This window comes from Myxine glutinosa, chromosome 2, assembly GCF_964187855.1.
Source record: "Myxine glutinosa chromosome 2, kmMyxGlut1.1, whole genome shotgun sequence".
Taxonomy (NCBI): domain Eukaryota; kingdom Metazoa; phylum Chordata; class Myxini; order Myxiniformes; family Myxinidae; genus Myxine; species Myxine glutinosa.
Window position 1 is genome coordinate 241,290,217 of NC_136262.1, and position 22,478 is coordinate 241,312,694.

The 22,478-nt window shown below is 42.3% G+C and overlaps 1 protein-coding gene across 7 annotated transcripts in view; it reads left to right on the forward strand.

Moving 5' to 3' along the window:
- CTBP1 (C-terminal binding protein 1) overlaps positions 1-22,478 on the forward strand; it is a 372,662-nt gene that overhangs the window by 198,349 nt on the left and 151,835 nt on the right. For all 7 annotated transcript variants that reach the window (XM_068106031.2, XM_068106032.2, XM_078772389.1 and 4 more), the window contains one exon: positions 1,815-1,969. In XM_068106031.2, the coding sequence (XP_067962132.1) occupies positions 1,815-1,969 (155 nt within the window). The remainder of the gene's footprint in view (positions 1-1,814; positions 1,970-22,478) is intronic.

The following is a 22,478-nucleotide window of genomic DNA, read 5'->3' on the forward strand; positions in this document are numbered from 1 at the left end:
TCAAAAGGTGCCTGAGATATTGGCCAAATGAGAAAGAAAATAAATAAATGATTAATAATGAAAATAAATAAATAATAATCATAAAAAAATTAAATTATTAATCAATGTGGTCAGAGAACACATACACTACCACTATTTCATCAGAATCTGTAACTGAAAAAAAAATATTTTTTTTTGTCATTAATCGAATAATTAAATAATTAATCGATTAATTGATTAATTAATAAATCAAAAATATCCTTTGCAGCCAAATCACCTGGTCATTGGCATGTCCAAATATCAGCTTCCTAACTCAAAAGGTGCCTGAGTTAATGGTCAGAAGAGAAAGGAAATTTGATTAATTAAATAAGTACTTAATTAATCGCTAATAATTAAATAACTCCTCAATTGATTGATTAATCAAAAAACAAAAAATACAGTTTTTGACAAAGGACTTGCTCACTATTGTGCCGAAATTTCAGCTTCCTAGCTCAAAGGATGGCTGAGATATCGCCCGGACAAACAAAGTAACAAACAAACAAACAAGAAAGAAAGAAAACAAACAAACAAACAACCAGAGTGAAAACTGAGTACTCTCTTTCAGCGTGCGTCACTGCCGAGCCCCCTTCGGTGCCCAGCAATGACGATTTGCAATGCCTGGAGATGGCATAGGAAAGGAGCGGTGTACAATGAACAGCTGAAATGTCCTGAGGCAATAAGTATTCAACCCCTTTGCTATGACACTCCAAATTGAGCTCACGTGCATCCAATTTCCTTTGATCATCTTTGAAATGCCTCTACAACTTGATTGGAGTTCACCTGTGGCCAATTCAAATGATTGGACATGATTTAGAAAGAAACACACCTTTCTATAAAAGGTCCCACATTTGACAGTGCATGTCAGAGCAGAAACTCCACCATATGAAGTACAAGGAACTGTCTGAAGAACTTCGAGTTAGAATTGTGAGGAGGCATACATCTGGGGAAGGGTATAAGTGCTGTATTGTATGTATGTTAGCTTGCATGTGTGTTGTATATATTATGTACAAATGTATATTCTGTGTATATGTATATGTATTTTTATATTATATATGTATATGTATTTTTATATTATATTATATATATATATAGATATAGTTTGATATTTGTATTGCCTCTTGCAGTAATACTTTGAGATAGATGAGTAACGTTGTCAGTTCATTGTTGAATAATATAATTAGTGATATCAAATTTATCATAACTATGAAATGTTTCAAAGTTGACCGGTCTTTTGTTTGTACTCATAGCTAACCTTGTGTTTGTAATTACAAAAACTACTTGCATTACCTTTCCAATTTAATCTCCAGTATTCTGAAGCTTTCATCTGCCTTTGCTATGGAATTACCTGATCCACGAGCCACGGCTATGTACACCAAAAAAGTTTAATCTACCTTATAGGATATGTGCTTAGTAGCTATTGCAGGACATGATTCTTGAGCCTTGTTTGTCAAAAATGTTATTCGCCCCAAGGAGCTGTTTAACATGGATGTCTTTAATGAGAAATAATCACCTGTGTGCAGCCTCTCTAAATTTCAAGTCTTGATGTTTTTGTTGACCACACATTTCATAATTTGTTGTTATACTCTTTTTGTTATCTTACTTGCTGCCCTCTTTATTTTTGCAGCACTTGCATTAAAGCAGGAAATGTGTGCTTACCGATCTTGTTTAGCAACGCATTTTGTACAAAAACTCTGCAATGAAGGGGGCTCAGAGAAGGTTGATCTATTTCAGTTCTTTTGAGTTTGTCCTCTATTCAGTTCTCTGAGATTTCCCCTGAATATTGTTTTGCTCCGTAGGTATTCGGCCTCCCATCATGAATGGCCCGATGCATCCACGGCCTCTTGTGGCATTGCTGGATGGTCGTGATTGCACCGTGGAGATGCCTATTCTCAAGGACGTGGCCACCGTGGCATTCTGTGATGCACAATCTACGCAGGAAATACACGAAAAGGTTTGTGTGTGGTGCTTATTGAAGGAATGCCTCTTGGCTTACGACTCGTTTTACTGATGCTTGTTTTTTATACACGCCGCCAAGTGGAATTCATAAAACCTTGATGCCAGGGCAAGATGTGGATGTTTGTGGGTTTGTTGTGGGGTGTGAGGGTCCCAATGTATCCTCCTGTGTATGCGTGCTTATATGGGTGTGTATATATTTTAACTAACTATAACAACTAACTAACTAACCAACTATAATTACTAACTAACTAACGACTAACCAACTAACTATAATGTAACTAACTATAATTTTTAGCAAGGCTAGGGTCCCTACTGATGGAAAATGTTTGATAGCAGTGTGTCGCTCTTATCCTTCTCTGTTTTATCACTCAATATACAACCCTACCCCTAAGGTCACTGGTTGCAGATTGTTCATTCAAAATGTATCGGGTCATTGTTAGTTTATCTATATACAGACTTGGCATTTAATATGGAATATTTTTTTTGTGGGGGTGAACTTACTTTTCAAGATGTCTTAGAACCAAAAGTTCATTGGAATTATGTTGAAATTATTCTAGATTTTGTTAATGTGACCTTTAAAAGAAACAAAAACCACATTTGACATTTCGAAACAAATAAATTGATCCTTGAAAGTGATGTAAACTGATATCGAACTCAATTCATGGACAGTACTGTGTTAAACTTCTGTACGTTTTCCAGAAGTATCTCTTTATTTTGCACATTAGCCAAAATTTTTTTTAACAAAAACAAAAGTTAAATTACGACTGGGATTACGGACAGTAAAATTACAGTTCAGTACTTCGTGTAACCCCCACGAAGCATTCAGGAGCATTCAGGAGAGCACGTACACGTTGAGGCATGCTGTTCACGAGATTTGCCAAGGTTTGGACAGGAATCGCTTGCCATGCAGTGACAATAGCCTGCTGCAATTCACGCACAGAGGTCGGCTGCTGGTCCAAGTGGTCGATTTGACGCGCTAATTCTGCCCACAAGTTCTCTATCGGATTCATAACCGGGGACATGGCAGGCCACTCCATATGCTCGACACCACGGTCAGCAAGAAAGTGTTGGATCATGCGAGCATGATGAGGCCGCGCATTGTCATCTTGGAAGACAAAGTTTCCTCGAATGGCTGCACGAGCAAATGGAAGCAATGTTTCTTCCAGAATGGCCCTGTACTTGAACTGGTTCAGGTTTCCATTCAGAACAACCAGGTCAGTTTTGCCCCCTGCATGAAAAGCAGCCCAAACAGTCACCCCACCACCTCCAGCTTGGACTCTTGGCACTATACAATCTTTGTTGTAGGCTTCATGCACTTGTCTGCGCACTCGGACGCGGCCATCTTGACGATAGACCAGAAATCTAGACTCGTCACTGAAGATCACGTGATTCCAGTGTCCTGGCTGCCATTGACGGTGCTCTCTGGCCCACTGCAATCGGCGCTGGCAGTGTTGTCTGGTCAGGCGTGGCTTTCTCAGGCGACGCCTGGCATGATAGCCTGCTTGAACCAGTCGTTGGTTGACTAGCCTTCTGGATACAGGCACATTTGTCAGTTGCTGCCACTCAGCCCTAAGCCGATTAGCTGACTTGGTACGGCCATTGCGGACTAACCGGTGCAGCTGGCGATCATCCCTCCTTGTGGTTCTGCAGGGACGTCCTGACCTCGGTATTGGAGTAGGGACACCCCTCTGAGCATTTCGTTTGAGGATCTTTGACACCTGACCTTGAGTGATACCATACTGCCTCGCAATAGCATGCTGTTTCATGCCGGAATTTCGTAAAGCCACCACTAAATGACAAACAGCATTGTCGAGTTGACGGACCATCTCCAGGGGAAGCGGCAATAACTTTTGTAGACGTGCAGCAGTTGTTTTCCACGAACACAGAACGCAACAACCCTTATATACCCGATTGTGAAGCCAATCGTCAAATGTTCCTATCTGTACATTTTGTCACGCCGCCTGTGATATAATCCTGTTATTGACTTCTTGCTGCGACAGACAATCAGTGACATGGTTCTTTTAACAAAGAAATCACCGAAGCGTAAAAGAAACTCACCAGATTGATATACCGAGTTCAGAAAGTAATCCCAAGTCAAGAAAAAAAATATATTCCATATTAAATGCCAAGTCTGTATATAAAATAAAGTTTTTGTTACTTGCTGGAAAAGATTCCGGCAAGTATGTTGGTTGGTTGGTTTGTTACTTGCCGGAAAAGATTCCGGCAAGTATGTTGATCGGTTGGTTTGTCTGTTTGTCTGTCTGTCTGTTTGTGCGCAGCACTACGTCTACATCATTGCACATAGAATCGCCAAATTTTACACACATATTTGTCTTGCCCTGGAATAGACTGTGCCCAATTTTTAACTCTCTCGGCCCAAGGCCTCCATTATGACGTCATAAATTGATAATTCGACAAGTACAAAACTTCATCCAATCAAGATGCAATTTATTGAGCATCATCAAGGAATAAATTAGTTTAGAAAACAAATAATGATGACGGCATCGGTCACGTGGTTCGGCCGCCATATTTGTCCAAAATGGCCGATAAAAAAGGACATTCCGGCAAGTCCTCGGTCTCTGACCGATTTTTCATGTTTGTTTGTGCGCAGTACTATGTCTACACCATTGCACATAGAATCGCCAAACTTTACACACATATTTGTCTTGCCCTGGAATAGACTGCCCAATTTTTACCTCTCTCGGCACAAGGCCTCCATTATGACGTCATAATTTGATAATTCGACAAGTACCAAACTTCATCCAATCAAGATGAAATTTCTTGAGCGCCATGTCGGCATAAACTGGTGGAGAAAAAAAAAATGATGGTGTCATCGGTCACGTGGTTCGGCCGCCATTTTTGAAAAACTGAAAAACTTTGCACCTCTATATCTCCGAAAGTGCTGAATAGAAAAAATTGAGACATGGCTCATTGTAAATAACTCTCCATGGGAAATAAAATATGTTAATGATGATGTCATAGGTGCCTCCATTATGATGTCATAATTCAACAACTACAAAACTTCATCCGATCAAGATGAAATTTATTGAGCATAATCTAGGAATAAATTAGTTTAGAAAACAAGTAATGATGACGTCATCGGTCACTTGGTTCGGCCGCCATATTTGTCCAAAATGGCCGATAAAAAATGGACATTCTGGCAAGTCCTCGGTCTCTGACCGATTTTTCATTTGTTTGTTTGTTTGTTTGTTTGTCTGCACGTGTTAATCTCCTGAACGGTGAAAGATAGGAGGAAACCTCTACAACAAAAATGTCGGGACGGGCCCCGGGAAGGTTATAGGCTAGGTGGCGAGGCCGGTCGAGGCCGCTTTGGCCGGGCTGGGCCCATTTCACAATTAAAAGCTTAGCTGAATTATAGTAGGCAATCTTCTACGGCCGCGAGTAAAAGCTGAATTATAGTCGTAAATTCATTCAAAAAAGAACAAAAAATGTCGGGACGGGCCCCGGAAAGGTTATAGACAGGTCCATGCCAGGCAGAAATGGCGCCGTTTTCCAGTCAAGGTTTTCTCAGTGGATTTATATACTTTTGATCATACTCTGTCGAATAAGCTTGTGGGCCACCCTGAAATTTGCCTCAAATCCAAGATGGCGGCCAAAAATCCAAAATGGCCACCAGAATAGCTAAAATAGTATTTCTGAGAGTTGCTTTTACCCATAGATGATTTTTTTTCAACTGATTGTGGCCTATTATGATAAAGAAAGATAACTCAGTCATAACTCAGCCATAAAAATTAACAATCGGTACTTTATTAACAAAATGGCCGCCGGGCAACTTCCGTATTACGGAAACTGCTATAACTTCAGTTCCGAGTGTGATATGATTATAATTTTGGTGTCCAGTCATATGTTTTTGGGGTCAAGGAATCCATATTTGTACTTTTTATTTCAGTGAAATCATTGGTTCATAAAGAAATCTAAGATGGCTGCCAATACTGGCCACCGATGTGGCAGATTCAGTCATGTCTTGTGCTCCATAATATATATTACAATACATTTTGATTCAATTTCTTGGTTTCCAAAGTCTGGTTATCCATTTAGTTGGTTTATCATGACACTAGCTCAATAGATCATCCCCTAAATCATGGATGAACAATAAATCCAAGATGGCTGCCGCTGAACGGCTCCTAGTCAGTTTTGCTTCGTCTACCAAACTACACAGGTTTATAAAATGTATCTGAATTCCCATTCAATATGATCCCCGGCTTTGGTTATGCTTTTGGAAAAATATGTTGTTCAAAAGGCACATAATCCTCAGTTACTAAGATCAAGATCAAGATCACTCTCTTCACTCTGAAAGTCTGAATAAAGTCCACAGGTATCCGAAGAAAGTTGTTCCATGGTGCTCTCCGAATTTTCCCCATCTCCTTGGTACTCTTCATCAACTTCAGATTCTTCTGCTCTTTCTTCTGCCCCACCGATACCTATAAAAAATGTGAATGGATATAGTCGGGATTCAAAACAGTAAATCATATAAAAATAACAAAATTACGATTGCATTTTGGACTTATCTACCTTGCTTTTCTCTTTCTCTACAGTGAACTTCACTGTCTTGTACATGTTTTCTGCTTGTATTCCTGTGTCTCTTCTTCCTTGAAGGCTGGCTTCTCTCTTCTACTGCATCTTCTAAATCTGCATCATACTCCGCGAGACCTGTAAGTGGAAGGTTACACATATTTAATCTGGATGAATGCACTGCCAGTGGGAATACATTGGAGGAACTTTATGACAGGAACGAAAAGCAATGATCAAAGTAATGATATATTTTTAGTATACTTACTTTGAATTTGTCTTTTCTTGCTCTTTTTCTTGGAGAGGCTTGGAGGGAGTTGCGGGCAGGTAAACCATATTGGCCTGATACCATCATCTGTATTTTCCCATCCTCTGTCAGTGATAGAAGGATACTCAATGTTTTGCTTGAGACACTGGTACCACACCCATGCCTGAAGGTCACTCCTCTTGAGGTGTTCATTGGTGCTACTCTCGTCTGGAAGGATGCTGGAACTAGATTTCACCTTTTGAGTGTTGTACGTTCGGATCCTTGTTTCAACAAAGCTTTCTTGTTCACTTCCAGAATACATGCAGGTTCTGAAGAAGCATTTAGCACTGGTAGCATCTTGAAAAGATTGATTTGATCTGCCCAGCTGAGAGAGTAGATGGGATTTCTCTTGTTTCAACATCTTCTTCAATGGCTTGATTTTGCCGATGCGAAATGGGAATGATGTCGTGTCACATCCAGTAATGCTATGATATGCTGGGAGAGTTTGACACACTTCATCTCCAAAATGAGTCGTTAGTTTCTTGACACTGACGTACCGATGGTCAATCTTCATGAACCAGTCTTGTGGTGGTTTGCAGACAGAATAGGCATAGCTCAAGAGGATCAGTACATCTGTATCTGAAGCCTTAATCACAACCGGACCTTCGCACTTGCTTGCATGAAGAACAAGCCTGGTGTCAGCCTCATGATGGTTGCAGGATTCAAGTTGTTCAAACTTAGTTTGCGTGATCAACCATGTATTCTGTTCCTCTGTCACGGTGAGTGGAATTCTGAGTTTCGATCTGACTGAATCACTTTTGAAGTAAGTGACCATAAATTTAATCAGCTCAGTCTTGTTTTCAGCATTATGCAGAAATGCGTCCCAATCTTTGCCTCTGGGCATACTCTGCTCGGGGCTTGTGATGTGGGTTCTTCTACCAGAGATCCCTCGGCGTCGTTGGGTTAACTCCTTTGTAGTGGACGTACAGTAGGAATCAAATATGATCCCAAGCTGTTTTGGGTTTGACTGGCTTGGTGGCATGCAGAATTTCAATAGGGCATCAGTGTATTCTCCCCAAGTCTGTTGAGCCGGGATTGACTTTACAACTGCCATTCCGTCAATCAGCCAGTTGCTTCTATTTGGCGGTTCCTCTGTAGTTGATGAAGATTCCTCAATAAGGTAGTTCCTCAGCGCTGCTTTAGAACCTTGTCGAATGTCTCGTTCTGGTGTGGCAAGGGCAAGTGGAATAGTTGTCAGGGGGTGTGAATGTGCCTCTTCAGGGGTAGTTGCCTTTCCTACCAACACACCAAATGCTTGTCGATCCTCCTTGAGAACGTTCACTGCCTTTGGATTTTTCTTGACCTTCTCCATGCCCGTTTTGATCTTGAGATTCACAATCCTGTCAAAAATGTTCATTCTGCCTTCTCCAGTAGCCTTGAGTCTAAGGTTAACAAAGTCTTGGAATTGTTTCTCTCCTGCTTCGGTTGATGACAACAATCCACTGACAATACCTTGGTTAATTTCCACTCCAGTTTTCATGTGACGCGCAGAACCTACAGGTCCCAGCACGTCTTTATCAATCTCAGGAAAGTATTCTTCTAGGCAGTCGTCACCAACAGTACCAACGAGAACCCAAGCAATATTCCGTTCCAGAGCATCGTGTAACACTTGTGAATCTCTGTAGTCATCATTGAAGTCGGGAAAGGATGGAGGGGGTGCTCTTTTCTTAGGGATTTTGGATGCTCCATAGTCAGGCTCCTCTTGCTCAATGATATTGGACTGTTTAAGTTTTGAAGTGTTGCCAGCGGCGGTATCATCAGCATGTACAGCCTGGAATATTGTACCAGTTGTGTGATGAGTAGTTTGGGCTCCCGTCAGCGTCTGCTGTTTACCATCTGAGTTATCAAATTTTATATGTACACTTCGACCCTTGACGAAACCTGGAGGTAGCATCTTCTTGTGCTCCATGCTGATGGACTTTGCCCAATTATTGTTCAAGTCACGGACATCTGTGTATGGTATTCCAACGCCACATCGATTCAAGAGAGTAGTTGCCTCTTTGCTACCAGTGATTCTATGTATGGTCAAACTCAAAGCAGTTCCTAATGGTGATCGCTCACCTTTGACCATTTTTTCCCAGCTCTGAGTTATAGCTGAAATTTTCTCTGCTTCAGCGTTGCTTGTAGCCGTAGCATACCCAAATGCGTTTGTAGATCTCCTGGGATTGATTGACCAAGAAATGGCATTGAAGATACAGTGAAGAGGTCTGTGACTATCGAGTAGATCAAACAGCTCATCTGGTTCAAGGGGCCATTTGATATCATACCTCTGTGAAAGTTTACGACGAATCAGCTTTGAAAATGCTATTGTCAAATCAGATTCACGTAGACCATTTCCTTCAATTGTAGCCGCAGAATACGATATCGGATTGACCGCAGTGGAATGGACAACTAGCCGGTTCCCAAACAAGTGGAAGTCGATGGCGTCACCAAATTTCTCAGTCAGTCGTTTTTTCAACATGCAGGTTTTTGAAATCGGAGGGTCCTCAAGTTCATTGTCTTCACTGATCTCCTTTATGTCCTCAATCAATTCTCTCAGGAAATACGCCTTTTGATCCTTGACTACCATGCGGTGAAACAGTTTGAAAAAGCTGTCCATAACCTCGGTAGCTAATCTATCCTTCTCTGCTGCATCCGCTGACAGCAACTTTCTATCATATGCATAGGTAAAATTGTCATAACAACTTTTATGATAGTACACATCAACTGCAAACATGTCATATGATGCTCCACTCAGAATAACATCGAGTCGCTTCGCTGCATCATGGAACTTATCTCCTTCATCTTTGATTTTCATGTCCTTTGAACGTTCTACTTTACTGACAGCATTCTTCTCGGAGCATCTACCAAGACCACCACTATTGTACGGTTTACTGTCATCTTTCGTATCCACGTTGCACACGAAACAGATTTGCTTTTTCTCAAGTGACCCCCTGCGTATCCTATACGCGGGAGCAGCAACTGGTTCATTCGACTCATGAATATTCTCTGAACTGGAAACGGGAAGTTTGCGAGACTGGGCTTCCTTTCGGGCAATTCTGTTCCGAAATGTGATTCTACAGTTCTCATGAATCTTGACATCATGGCCTGCACTAGATAGTCTCACAGCGGCTGATTGAAATTCAGCATATGGTGCCTGAGTACACAGACTCTTGTCAACTTTAACCCATCTTCCCGCTAATTCTTGAATAGACTGCAATCCCTCCTCAGTCATATTATAAGCTGACTCAACGTCCTTAATAGTTTCATTACAGAGGCAGCACAACGGTTTGTCGCCCCTTGCTAAACTCAAAATCGGCGTGGATGCCATTGTGCAACCCTTTTCTCCTGTGCCAAAAAAGTTTTGTCTTTATGTAGTAATTTTATGAGGATTCACTGTATCTGCTAAGCCAGGATTCATGGAATCATTTCTTTGCGTCCGCATTCATGGAATCATTTCTTTGCATCCGGATTCAAGGAATCTGAAATGGAAACCAAGAAATTGAATCAAAATGTATTGTAATATATATTTCACTGAAATAAAAAGTACAAATATGGATTCCTTGACCCCAAAAACATATGACTGGACACCAAAATTATAATCATATCACACTCGGAACTGAAGTTATAGCAGTTTCCGTAATACGGAAGTTGCCCGGCGGCCATTTTGTTAATAAAGTACCGATTGTTAATTTTTATGGCTGAGTTATGACTGAGTTATCTTTCTTTATCATAATAGGCCACAATCAGTTGAAAAAAAATCATCTATGGGTAAAAGCAACTCTCAGAAATACTATTTTAGCTATTCTGGTGGCCATTTTGGATTTTTGGCCGCCATCTTGGATTTGAGGCAAATTTCAGGGTGGCCCACAAGCTTATTCGACAGAGTATGATCAAAAGTATATAAATCCACTGAGAAAACCTTGACTGGAAAACGGCGCCATTTCTGCCTGGCATGGACCTGTCTATTATAGGCTAGGTGGCGAGGCCGGTCGAGACCGCCTCGGCCGTCCTGGGCCCATTTCGCATTTAAAAGCTGAGCTGAATTATAGTAGGCAATCTTCTACGGCCGCGAGTAAAAGCTGAATTATAGTCGTAAATTCATTCAAAAAGAACCCGGGCAAGGCCGGGTGATTTCGGCTAGTGGTATATAAAAAAATATGCAAGTATTTTCACCAAAGCTTTGTAAATTGTTGGCAAGGATATTCAATTCCTCACATAATGGGATAGAAATTATCCACCAGTGATAAATATAATGGCCTCAATGAATTTTCAAATGTGATAGAAATAAGTGCCCAAACCTGCTCACAATTAGGTTTTTTTTCAATCATATAGTTTTGCATTTCATTATTTAAAGGCATCATTCACCCAAAAATGGGTATACACCTGGTATACATTACAGGTAGGCATATTGAGCCACATTTGCTGCAAATCGCCACATCATCTTCAGGAGCATGTGATGAAGCAATGGAAATTGCTCGCAGGAAAAATCTTCTCTGGATAGTAATTCCCGGGCAGGCGGACACAGCGACACAGAAAATATCAGGTTGGACAGGGTTCATCATTGTCTCTCAAGATATCGTTGCCGACATGCCCACCACAATTGCTCCAGCTACAGACGTGTCCAACGTTTCAGAAATCTTAAAATAGTCGGAACTTGTGAGACAGACATTGTGAGAAGTTACAGGACATCGCTGTGGTCATGGATCAGGCTCTATAATTATGTTAAAGCCGCCGAGATCGTTTGGAAACATACAGACATATATGACACAATTATCTTTCGCTTGGTCACATTCCACACAATTTTCAATGGAATGTCAATCCTAGGTGCACACGATCCCAAGATGCTGGCCTTCGGGACTGATGCATAGAAGCGGACATCATCGCAGAAGGTTCAATGAATAAAGTTATGGAAGGCAAGATGTACAATCAGCAGTCTGCGTGCACAAGTCTAGATATGAAGTGTTTATGAGACTCACGTGGATTGAATTCATTCCTTGGGTGGAGAACAATTGGCAGGACAATAATCATACTGTAACCTCGTTCTTAGAAAAACTGAATGACGTCGTCGTAGATCTGCACCAATGGAACTCCGAAACTCTGTTGGAAGACCCAGGTTTTAAAGGGCTGCATGATCTTTGGAAGGAATTATTGGAGCATCATTGTCATGACAATGGAGATTTGTCAGCATTCTGGATGTTATACGTGGATATTGTTAAAACGATCTTGCTTTCCCTGCTCCAAGCTGCCCGAGAAGGGAACTGGCAGTTACATCTCTCAGCCATGATATCAATGATCCCTTGGTGTTTTGCCCATGACAAAGTGAACTATGCTCGATATTTACCAGCATTCTATGCCCAGATGACAAATCTTCCAGTGGAGCATCCTGATTGTCCAGTGTATTTTTCATTTCCAGTGAAAATCTATTGTCATTTTCTGGGAATACTCTGGTCACAGCACCAATAACAGCAACAGGCATTTTAAGGCCATTTTCCCTGTGAGATCGGGGGTTACCCTTGCGGGCCCCATGACAATCTTCTCCATTTTGGCCTATTTTCTGCATCTCCCCTTGTTCACCCCCTTGCCCGCATTTCTTCTTCCACCACCTTTAGCCAAGTCTTTCTCAGTCTTGCCCGTCCTCTACTTCCTTCTACATTCATTTCCATCACTCTTCTCAACCAGTCATTTTCATCCTTCCTCAACACATGACCAAACCATCTCAAACTGTTTCTCTTCACAGCATCCATCACAGGCTCTATTCCCATCATCTTTCGCAATTTATAATTTGTCTTCCTCTCTCTCAACGATACTCCACACATCCACCGAACCATTCACATTTCCACCCTTTCCAGCCTTCGTTGCTGCTCTACGTTCATTACCCATGCCTCGCTCCCATAAATCATAACACTTCTCACACATGCAGCATACACCTTTCCCTTCAGCTTCAATGACACTCCCCTCCTGGTCAGCACGCCACTCAGTTCCCGAAACTTATTCCATGCACATCTCACTCGAGCAACCGTCGCCGAGTCTGATCCACCTTCTCCATTCATCATGTCTCCTAGGTAGCAAAATGTTTTCACACCTTCCAGCTTCATGCCGTCTCCAAGATCCAACTCAACATTTCCTCCATCTGCAGCTCCTTCTGTGCACACCTTACACTTGAATGTAGCTGCCACACTGGTTAATGACCCTCTCAGACCACTACATTTTTGATGAACCCACTCAGCGCACATTGTACATTGAATGGAGTTCACTCCGACACCCTTCTTGCACACACCACACGGCCACTTCCCAGTTCTTTCCACCTCACCACATGCTTTACCACTTGCCATCACCTTAGTTTTTCTGATATTCACCTTCAGACCTTTTGTCCCCATACATTCCTTCCACTTGTTCATCTTTTCCTTCAGTCCATCCATACTTTCCGCAATCAACACCAGATCATCTGCATACAACAACTCCCACGGTAAACCCTCCTTTACATTCCGAGCCAGCACCTCCATCACAGCTACAAATAGTAGTGGACTTAGTATTGACCCCTGATGTACTCCCACCTTCACCTCACCTCACTTCACCTTCGTCCTTGCATACTCTGGTCACAGCACCAATGCAGCATAATATTGTGGTTGGAATTACCACCTTTGTGTACCATATGTTAACCACCTAGTGAAAATAGACATTGGGTCATCAAACTTTTAATAATTTTTAGTCGACATTGCCATCTGCGTCGCATTCCATTTTGAGCATAATCTCGGGATAAATTGGTGGAGAAAAAAAAAGAAAATGAAGACGTCATCGGTCACGTGGTTCGGCCGCCATATTTGTTTTACACAAAAGGCTTAAAAACCACTGAAAACACATCCTGGCGAGGTTCTGCAATCTCTGATTACTCTTTCTTGTTCTCCTTGCAATGGCAATAAGATAAAGCGAAACACATTTGCGATAATTGAATATTTAATCATAAAATCTAAATTGCGATAAATCGAAAGTGCGATATGCGAAGGTCCGATAAGCGAGGACTTACCCTACTGTATTACCGGTATTTCTTTGTTGTTGTTAAATTCTTTAAATCCATTGATTTGAAATTTGGGGTCATGGCTATGTTTTCGTTTTCCCAAACACTTGTATCTCCTTTCGTGATGAATCTATTTTTATGAACCATTTGATGTGCATTTTTCATACACGGGTGAACAAGAACACCATCATTCACCTTAATACCTTGAGTATCTGGGTTGATTCATGTAATTTAAATTTTGACATGTTTTAGTGCATTTTTACCCGCAACTATTTATTTGACCAAACCTAGCATATTCTGTCAAACCCATATCCCTTCTCTTACTTACCTTCTGCTCTCCCACCCTCCACCCACCAGTTCTCCTTTAATATAAGCTGATCCAGTTTTAATTTGACACATTACAATTATATAAATCCCAGTATTGAATCAGTGGGCCTTGAAAAATGTTTGAAGCATAGTATCTCAAACTACGTTGTTTGTTTTATACTTGTGTAATTCCTCCATGAAAGGAACATGCTGTTGTCCTTTTGTTTTTCCAACAATTTTTTTCAGCCATTACCTAACCATAAAGGAATTGTGCAAATGACTCAAAACTTATATTATGATATTTATGAAAACATTAAGCGATGCCATGGCCTGTGACTAACTCTGGCAAAAAGCAATGATGATTTTCTAAAACTGGTTTCTACATTCTGCTTCTGTCGGCAACAAAGTAGAAACATATTCGGAGTTTTTTTGTGTAATAAAATTAATCTGGTATTTTGAAGGTGAATAAATTAGAAAAAAAAATTGAGACATTAGCATTTGGGGTTAACAGAAAATAATAATTCCCATACCAATAACGTGTTATGTTGAAAGGATTTTGAACAAAATTTGGATTTGTTCCCTCATCCCTGCTGTTGGTGTGTTCCCTCTTCCTCCCACACCCCTCCCCCCACCCACCCTCCCATACAACTATCGGTGACGCCTCTTCCTGGTGGTTGTACCCCCCAATGCAAGTCGGGGGCCAAATCTTCCTCATTCTTCCCCGCTGCCCGGATTTGTCAGGGCAGCATTGTCATGGTCAGAGTGTCAATCAGTTTCCATGGACCGGCCCTTTCCCTCTTGCCTCTCTCTTTCTCTCTTTCAATCTCTCTCTTTCTCTCCACTTCTCTCTCTTCAACATTGTCATAGCCCTGGGGTGCACACTGTCAAGGCGGGGGTACACCATCCTGGATGTGGGGGATATCTGGGTCGCTCCTGCGAGATCGATCAGCTGTCTCCGTGCCATGGGCTTGTTCGATAGAACTGTCCGGGGAAATACAACATTTACAACCACCACCACCCTCTCGTTATACTGTTCCTTTTCTTCTGTTACGTCCTGTCCCATTCTGTGTTCTGGATCCTCCAGAGCCCTGGCACTGTCTATAAAAAAAACTGATGGAAACCTGAACACAGGAGGAGGAATACTTTACACCTTCCCCCACTTCACAGTAATTTAATGTTGGAACATGACTGGACTGCATTCACAGTCCATATTACCAATGCATAGCACTGAGCCAGGTGTCATTGAACTGTCGAGGTATTTCGGTAAAATATGGGTTTTGTACATAGGCATACATATTTTGCATTCTCAAGTCATTGTGACCGTGTTGCGGTTCACGTCATTTGCCGCACGGTTAAAAACGAGTTGGACAGGAATGCTGTACCATGCCAAAGTATAACGGCTTGGTTTTGCAGTTGGCGTACAGCAGCAAGTTAAGGATAGGCCAACACATTGCATGCGTGTGCCAATGGGGCTTTTGGAGACGGGTGGGGCATTGCCCTTTTAGACCTGTGCGTCCACATCCCAGTATTCGCAAATACTGTATGCAGTGATCATAATGCAGTTAAACCCAAGCAGGAACTTACTAATGAATATTTTACTTCCACAACATAAGTGCAGATGAGACGACCTGGCTTGATTGCCCCTATCTGAATTTTGACTTGTTTCAATGTTTGCCAATTGTTGATGTGCTGATGTTTTATTTATTATTGACGGAAAAGAAAAAGTTTGAGAAACAAGGCAATGTTGCAATCCCGAAGCAGTGGAAGAAAAAGACCAAAAACAATTAAGTGTGTAATGACTAATGAGTATTCAAATGATGTCAGTCGAAAATAAGGCAACGATGTTTTATTTCACGGTGTTCCCATTATGGAAGTGCAATTACCTCCGCCACCAAAGGTGGATGGAGGTTATGTTTTCACCCTGTCTATGGTTTGTTATGACGAAAATTGATAATTTTCATCATATGTCGGTCTGTCTCGTTTGTTTATTTGCATGCTTGCTTGTCTGTGAGTGCAATAACTCGCAAACGCTTTCAGCTATCTTTATCAAACTTTGCCAGAGGATTTCAAAGGAAAAAAATGAGGCTGTCATTGTTATTTAACTGTATATGTCAAAGGTCAAGGTGATCGTGACGTCATTTGCCTAAAACAAACGACCAAAGGTTTTTCTGTACGTGACGAAAAACTTGACACAAATGAGTTGAAAAACACAACTTACAAATAAATAATTGGAAAGATATCGTCAAAATGACCATGTTCTCAAAGGTCAATGTTCTCTCGATTTTCGTCGTGTCTGTCAGGCTACCCACCACCTGACACCTTCTTGTTTGTTTGTCTGTTTGTTTGCCAACAAGATATCTCAAAAAGTTTTTTTTTTTTTTTTTTTTTGTATACTGAATCGAGGCTCGTGAAAGAGCTAACATTTACTTCACAAACAAATCAACCAGACAAACAAAATATATAAAAAGAGGGAGCGGAAAACAAGATGGGGAGAGAAGAGGAAGCACACAAACACAACATTTGAGAGCAGGGAGATGTGTGGAAGGGAGAGGGTTTGGGGGGAGGAGGCGTGGGAAGGGGGAGGGAGAAGTATAAAACACAAGGACACCAAGGACTTCCAGGACAGAAGTTGGTATTTCAAAAAAGTGGAATTGGGGTGAAATTAGCGGGGGTAGAAAAGATCAAGGTTTTGGATGGGGGAAGATAAGAGATGGTGGTGAACAGCTGTTTTAAAGACCTGGAGGGTGGAGTGGGATTGAAGAGAGTGAGGGAGTTTGTTCCAGAGGCGGGAGAAAAGAGGAATGAAGGAGTGAAGGTGAGCAGAGAGTCTTGATTTTGGCAGTTTGACCATAAGAGGGTTGCAGGCAGATCTTGTGCGACCTGTACGAATATTTGCGGGACAGAGCCCAGAGAGAGCTGGGGGGGCAAGGCCAGAGAGGAGTCGGTAGAAGACGGAAAGACCACCAACCTGCCTGCGGTGAGTGAGTGAGAGGCCCTTGGAGTTAGCTTCATCGCGGGAGATTCCAATGATTCTGAATGCTTTGGTTTCAACAGCGTGAAGACGAGCTAGGTGTGAGGCAGGAGCACCAGCCCAGAGGGGAGAGCAGTATTCCATTGAGCTGCGGATGAAAGCCTTGTATGTGGTGAGGAGCTCAGGTGTGCCAAGGAAGGACTTCGCACGACGGAGGATGCCCAGTCGGCGACTGGCTTTGGAGGCCGGATTTGAAATGTGGTTTTCCCAGGAAAGATCATGGCAGATAGTGAGACCCAAAAGCTTGAGTGACAGAACTTCTTGGAGAGGATTATTCAGAAAGTGGATGGGAGGGTTGTCCAGTCGGTCTTTTCGGAGAGACATCGTAAGAGTGTGAGATTTGTCAGGATTGAAAGACATGTTCCACTTGTTTGCCCAGTCTGTGATTTTGTCCAGGTCTGCAGAGAGTGAGGAGGCTGCAGACTGCCGATCTGAGGGATGAAGAATGGAGCGACAGAGAGTAGAGTCATCAGCAAAGAGATACAGAGGATTTTCAAGAGAGTCAGAGAGATCATTGATGAAGACCAGAAAAAGCACAGGGCCCAGAACACTTCCTTGTGGAACTCCAGCCTGAACAGGAAGAGGAGATGAGAGAAACCCATTCAGGGCCACACGTTGACTACGACTAGAGAGGAAGTCCGCCAGCCATGCGTGGAGATTTCCATGGATACCAAAAGAGGAGAGTTTGGTGAGCAGAGCGGGGTGCCAGACCGTATCGAAGGCACGTGATATGTCAAGGGAGACTGCTCTAATTTCCTGTTTGGCATTGAGGACCTCCATCCATTGTTGAGAAAGCAGAAGCAGCATGTCCAGAGTAGAGTGTCCAGGTCTGAAACCAAATTGATGATCAGAGATCAAGCCATTGGAGAAGAGGAAAGATTTCATATCTGAAGCAATGATGGATTCCATGACTTTGCTGATAATTGGGAGAAGGCTGATTGGTCTGTAGTTTCTGGGATCTGTTTTTACACCTTTTTTGTGCAAAGCGGTGATGTTGGCAGATTTCCAAGCAGATGGAAGATGACCTTGAGAAAAAGAGAGGGTGAAGAGAACAGAGAGAGGGAATGAAAGAGCGGAAGAACAGGATTTTAGGACCCGTGGGCTGATGCCGTCAGGTCCAGTTGCAGAATCCGAGTCGAGGGTTGACAGAAACTTTTCCACCTTGTCAGGAGGAAAGGACACAGAGTCCAGGAGCAGCTGGGTACGACTGGGTACGGTGGGTACAGAGAGGGATGGGTTTGGGACACAAGATTTAGAGGCAAACACAGAGTTGAGGCATTCAGCTTGGGGACGGATTAGGATGAAATTTTGGGGGCAGGTTGGGTGTGTGACAAAGAAGAGTTTATTCAATTTTGGTGAAGATCTGAATCTGGATCAGAGAATTATTTAATTTCCAAGTGCTTTTTTACCATTGAGACATCGGTCGAAAAGCGATATATTATAACATGATATTTCAAATAGTTGTGGACGACTTATGACTAAACTTGGTGGATGAGTTGGTGAGGTGACAAGAACAAGCCCATTCGATTTTGGTTCAGGTCCGAATCCAGATCCAACCTGTCAGTGGGATACAAAACAACTGTTCAGCCTGGCGGATGTATGCGCTCCATTGAGTGCAGTTGTAGCTCTAGTTTGACAGTAGATTTGAATCAACGAAATTCGAAAACTGTGGTACAAATTACTCATGTAAGATATGCGCCATTTGGGCTTTCTTCAAACGTGTTTTTTGAGGGAGCTTGCCACAAAGCTTCACTAAATAGGCTTTGACCCTGTGGCAAACATCCAGCAGGCAAGATTTCAAAGTGGATCTGCTACCCAACTTATTTTTGGGAAACTCTGCTTAAATGTCTTAAGACTTTTGAATTTAAAAAATTTAACCCTCCAAATAAATTGAGAGCAAAGTTGATTGCAAATTCCCCCCAATTTTTTTTTTTTTTTGTATACAGAATCGAGGCTCGTTTAAGAGCAAACACATTGAACGTGAAAACATGCACAGACACATAAAACACAATGAAGGGAGAGGGAGACAAGAGGGGGAGGGAGAGGGAAGCACACAAGCACAACAACAGAAGAGAACAGGGATAGATCTGTGGAAGGGGGGGTGGGTTGGGGGAGGAGGGAGGGGTACACGGTATAAAGCAAATGAACACTACTAGGAATTTCAGGAAAGAAGTTGGGGATTTAGGGGGTTTTAACGGGGGTAGAAAAGATCAAGGTTCTGGATGGGGGAAGATAAGGGATGGGGATGAACAGCTGTTTTAAAGACCTGGAGGGAGGAGTGGGAGTGAAGAGAGTGTGGGAGTTTGTTCTAGAGGCGGGAGAAAAGAGGAAAGAAGGAGTGAAGGTGAGGAGAAAGTCTTGATTTTGGCAGTTTCACCAGAAGAGGGTTGCTGGCAGATCTTGTGCGACCTGCAGGAATATTTGGGGGACAAAGCACAGACAGAACAGGGGGAGCTAGGCTGGAGAGGAGTCGGCAGAAGACAGAAAGACCACCTACCTGCCTGCGGTGAGTGAGTGAAAGGCCCTCAGAGTTAGCTTCATCGCCAGAGATTCCAATGATTCTGAAAGCTGTGGTTTCAACAGCGTGAAGCCGAGCTAGGTGTGAGGCAGGAGCACCAGCCCAGAGGGGAGAGCAGTATTCCATTGAGCTGCGGATGAAAGCCTTGTATGTGGTGAGGAGCTCTGGTGTGCCAAATAAGGACTTTGCACGACGGAGGATGCCCAGTCAGCGACTGGCTTTGGAGGCCAGCTTGGAAATGTGGTTTTCCCAGGAAAGATCATGGCAGATAGTGAGACCCAAAAGCTTGAGTGACAGAACTTCTTCAAGAGGATTGTTCAGAAAGTAGATGGGAGGGTTGTCCAGATGTTCTTTTCAGAGAGACAAAGTGAGAGTGTGAGATTTGTCAGGATTTTCCTTCCATATCTCACTTCCCACCTCAAGTGAAGTTGAAACATAGCATAAATTTCCACCTGGTTTTGGCCCGATCAATGCCCATAACCTAACATCACAGTTTGAGTTGAGAATTATTTTTCATTTTTGACCCCTATCACCCCCGCTCCAGCGGGGAAAATGGGCTTAAAACGATCATTCATTCATTCATTCATTCATTCACCCAAGGTCCCCAACCATTCGGGCATAAACCAGGACTCAAATCCAACAAATCATTACATATTTCGTGCATCCCCCCCAATGTTGATTTCATATACAGTTTTTTTTTTAAATTGAAAATGTGGCCGTAACTGCATTATTTTTTTTTTGACGTAGGCCCAAGTGGCGGGGCCAAAATGATACCGCTCTCGCACCTTTGTTGTATGTGGTGATCATAACTACCAAGTTTGGTGAATTTCTACCCAACCGTTTAGGAGGAGATAGCATGATGGACAGACAGGCGCACAATTACAATATTCCCCCGTTTTCTTTTTTGTTTTCTTTTTTCAAAAAATTGTGGGGATAAACATCAACATGGATCACATGCCACGTGCTTTTGTACAGCTCACAGCCAAATAATGGGGAATTATATTATGATTACTACGACTATTACGACTACTATTGTTATTACTCGTACTTTAACAGCCCCAATTAGTTCCACTGTCTTGTGGGGTTTGTCGTGGAATGTGTTTGGCCCAAGTCTTTAATGAAGAGGCTGCCCAGACTTGACATTCGGCTGAAGGTGAGTTGGAATTTGTTCAGGGTGCTGGCGATAGCTCACCTACACTTCATGAAAGAAACCACAAGATATTTCACTTTCACACACGAGCCAAAGAGTGGTGAAATAAGACACCTAAAACGTCATTTTACCTTCGCACCTATTTGGTTGCACCGCATGTTTAATTGAACTGTGCAAGCATCCAGTGCTCGAGTCCTGGTTACTTTTGTGAAGTTGTTCCTTTATGTTTGTCAGGTGTGATTCCTTAAAGCACCGGTTACTAAAAGCTACTAATTTTGTATAATTACCATTTTTTAAGTAAATGAAAAGCTTGACACAAAAAGTCGAATTTCAAATGTGTAGATTTGCGCCATACATCTGATCATTATTAAATGCTTCTCTTTATTACCACCGCCACCAAAGATGGATGGAGGTTGTGTTTTCACCCCTGTCTGTCCGTTTGTGAACAAATTATCTCAAAAAGTTATGGACGGATTTGGAGGAAACTTTGTGGACCGGTTGGGTGTCTGACAAGGACGATTCGATTCGATTTTGGTGAAGATCTGAATATGGATTCGGACATGAGAATTATTTAATTTTAAAAGTGATTTTTCACCATATGGCCAAAAACGATACCTAGCAGGATATCTCAAAAAGTTATGGATGGATTTGGACTAAACTTGTTGGACAGGTTGTGTGTGTGACAGGGCAGAGTCGATTCAATTTTGGTGAAGATCCGGATCCACCTCGTATAATTTTTTAAAGTGATTCTTCACCATTGAGTGATATCACCAACCAGGTGGAGGTATGCTCTCTTCCGAGTGCCCTTCTAGTTTTGTATGTAATTTATAGTTGGCACCTAATATAAAGGGTGCATTTCCATGAGTACAAATACGAACACACAACCCAAGTGCTGCGGGAATAAACACACAAATTTGGCCGTTTCCATGAACAATTGGGCCCTGTTGGTCCATTGGACCAAATTTTCATTGGTCTTCACCGCACCGCCTTGTAGCATACCTGCCTGATGTGCTGCTTGAGCATTAGGTTGCATTTCACCAAGTCCAGATGTTCTTGGGCCAGAGCGGGGATTAAACATTCGTTATTATTATTGCCGAATGATACTATTATTATTGTTGTCAGTATTACTCCCGCCAGGGAGTAATGCATTCGATCGTGTGTGTGTGTGTGCGTGCGTGCGCGTGTGTGTGTGTGTGTGTGTGTGTGTGTGCGTGCGCGTGTGTGTGTGTGTGTGTGTGTGTGTGTGTGTGTGTGTGTGTGTGTGTACACAAGATATCTGGAAAAGTTCTGAACGGATTTGGATGAAAGTTGGTGGGATGATTGCCCTTGGGATAAGGAAGAATTGATTCGTTTTTTGTGAAGCTCAGGATATTATTCCGGATCCAGGAATTTTTTTGGGGAATTTTGTTTTCTGTTTTCCTTTAAAAAAACATTTTCTCTGCAATAATTGGAGCGATTGAGAGCAAATTTTCACCATAGGAGGCACTCAGTCTGTATAATATTTTTATGGTAATTATGACGTCACAGGTCACGTGGTTCAGCCGCCATATTGTTTTGAGTGAAACACACTAAAATCCAATTTTCTCCAAAACGCCTGAACAGATCGAGGCCAAACTTTGCAGGCAGAATCGCATGCCGATGACGAACAAAAAAAGTCAGCGAGCA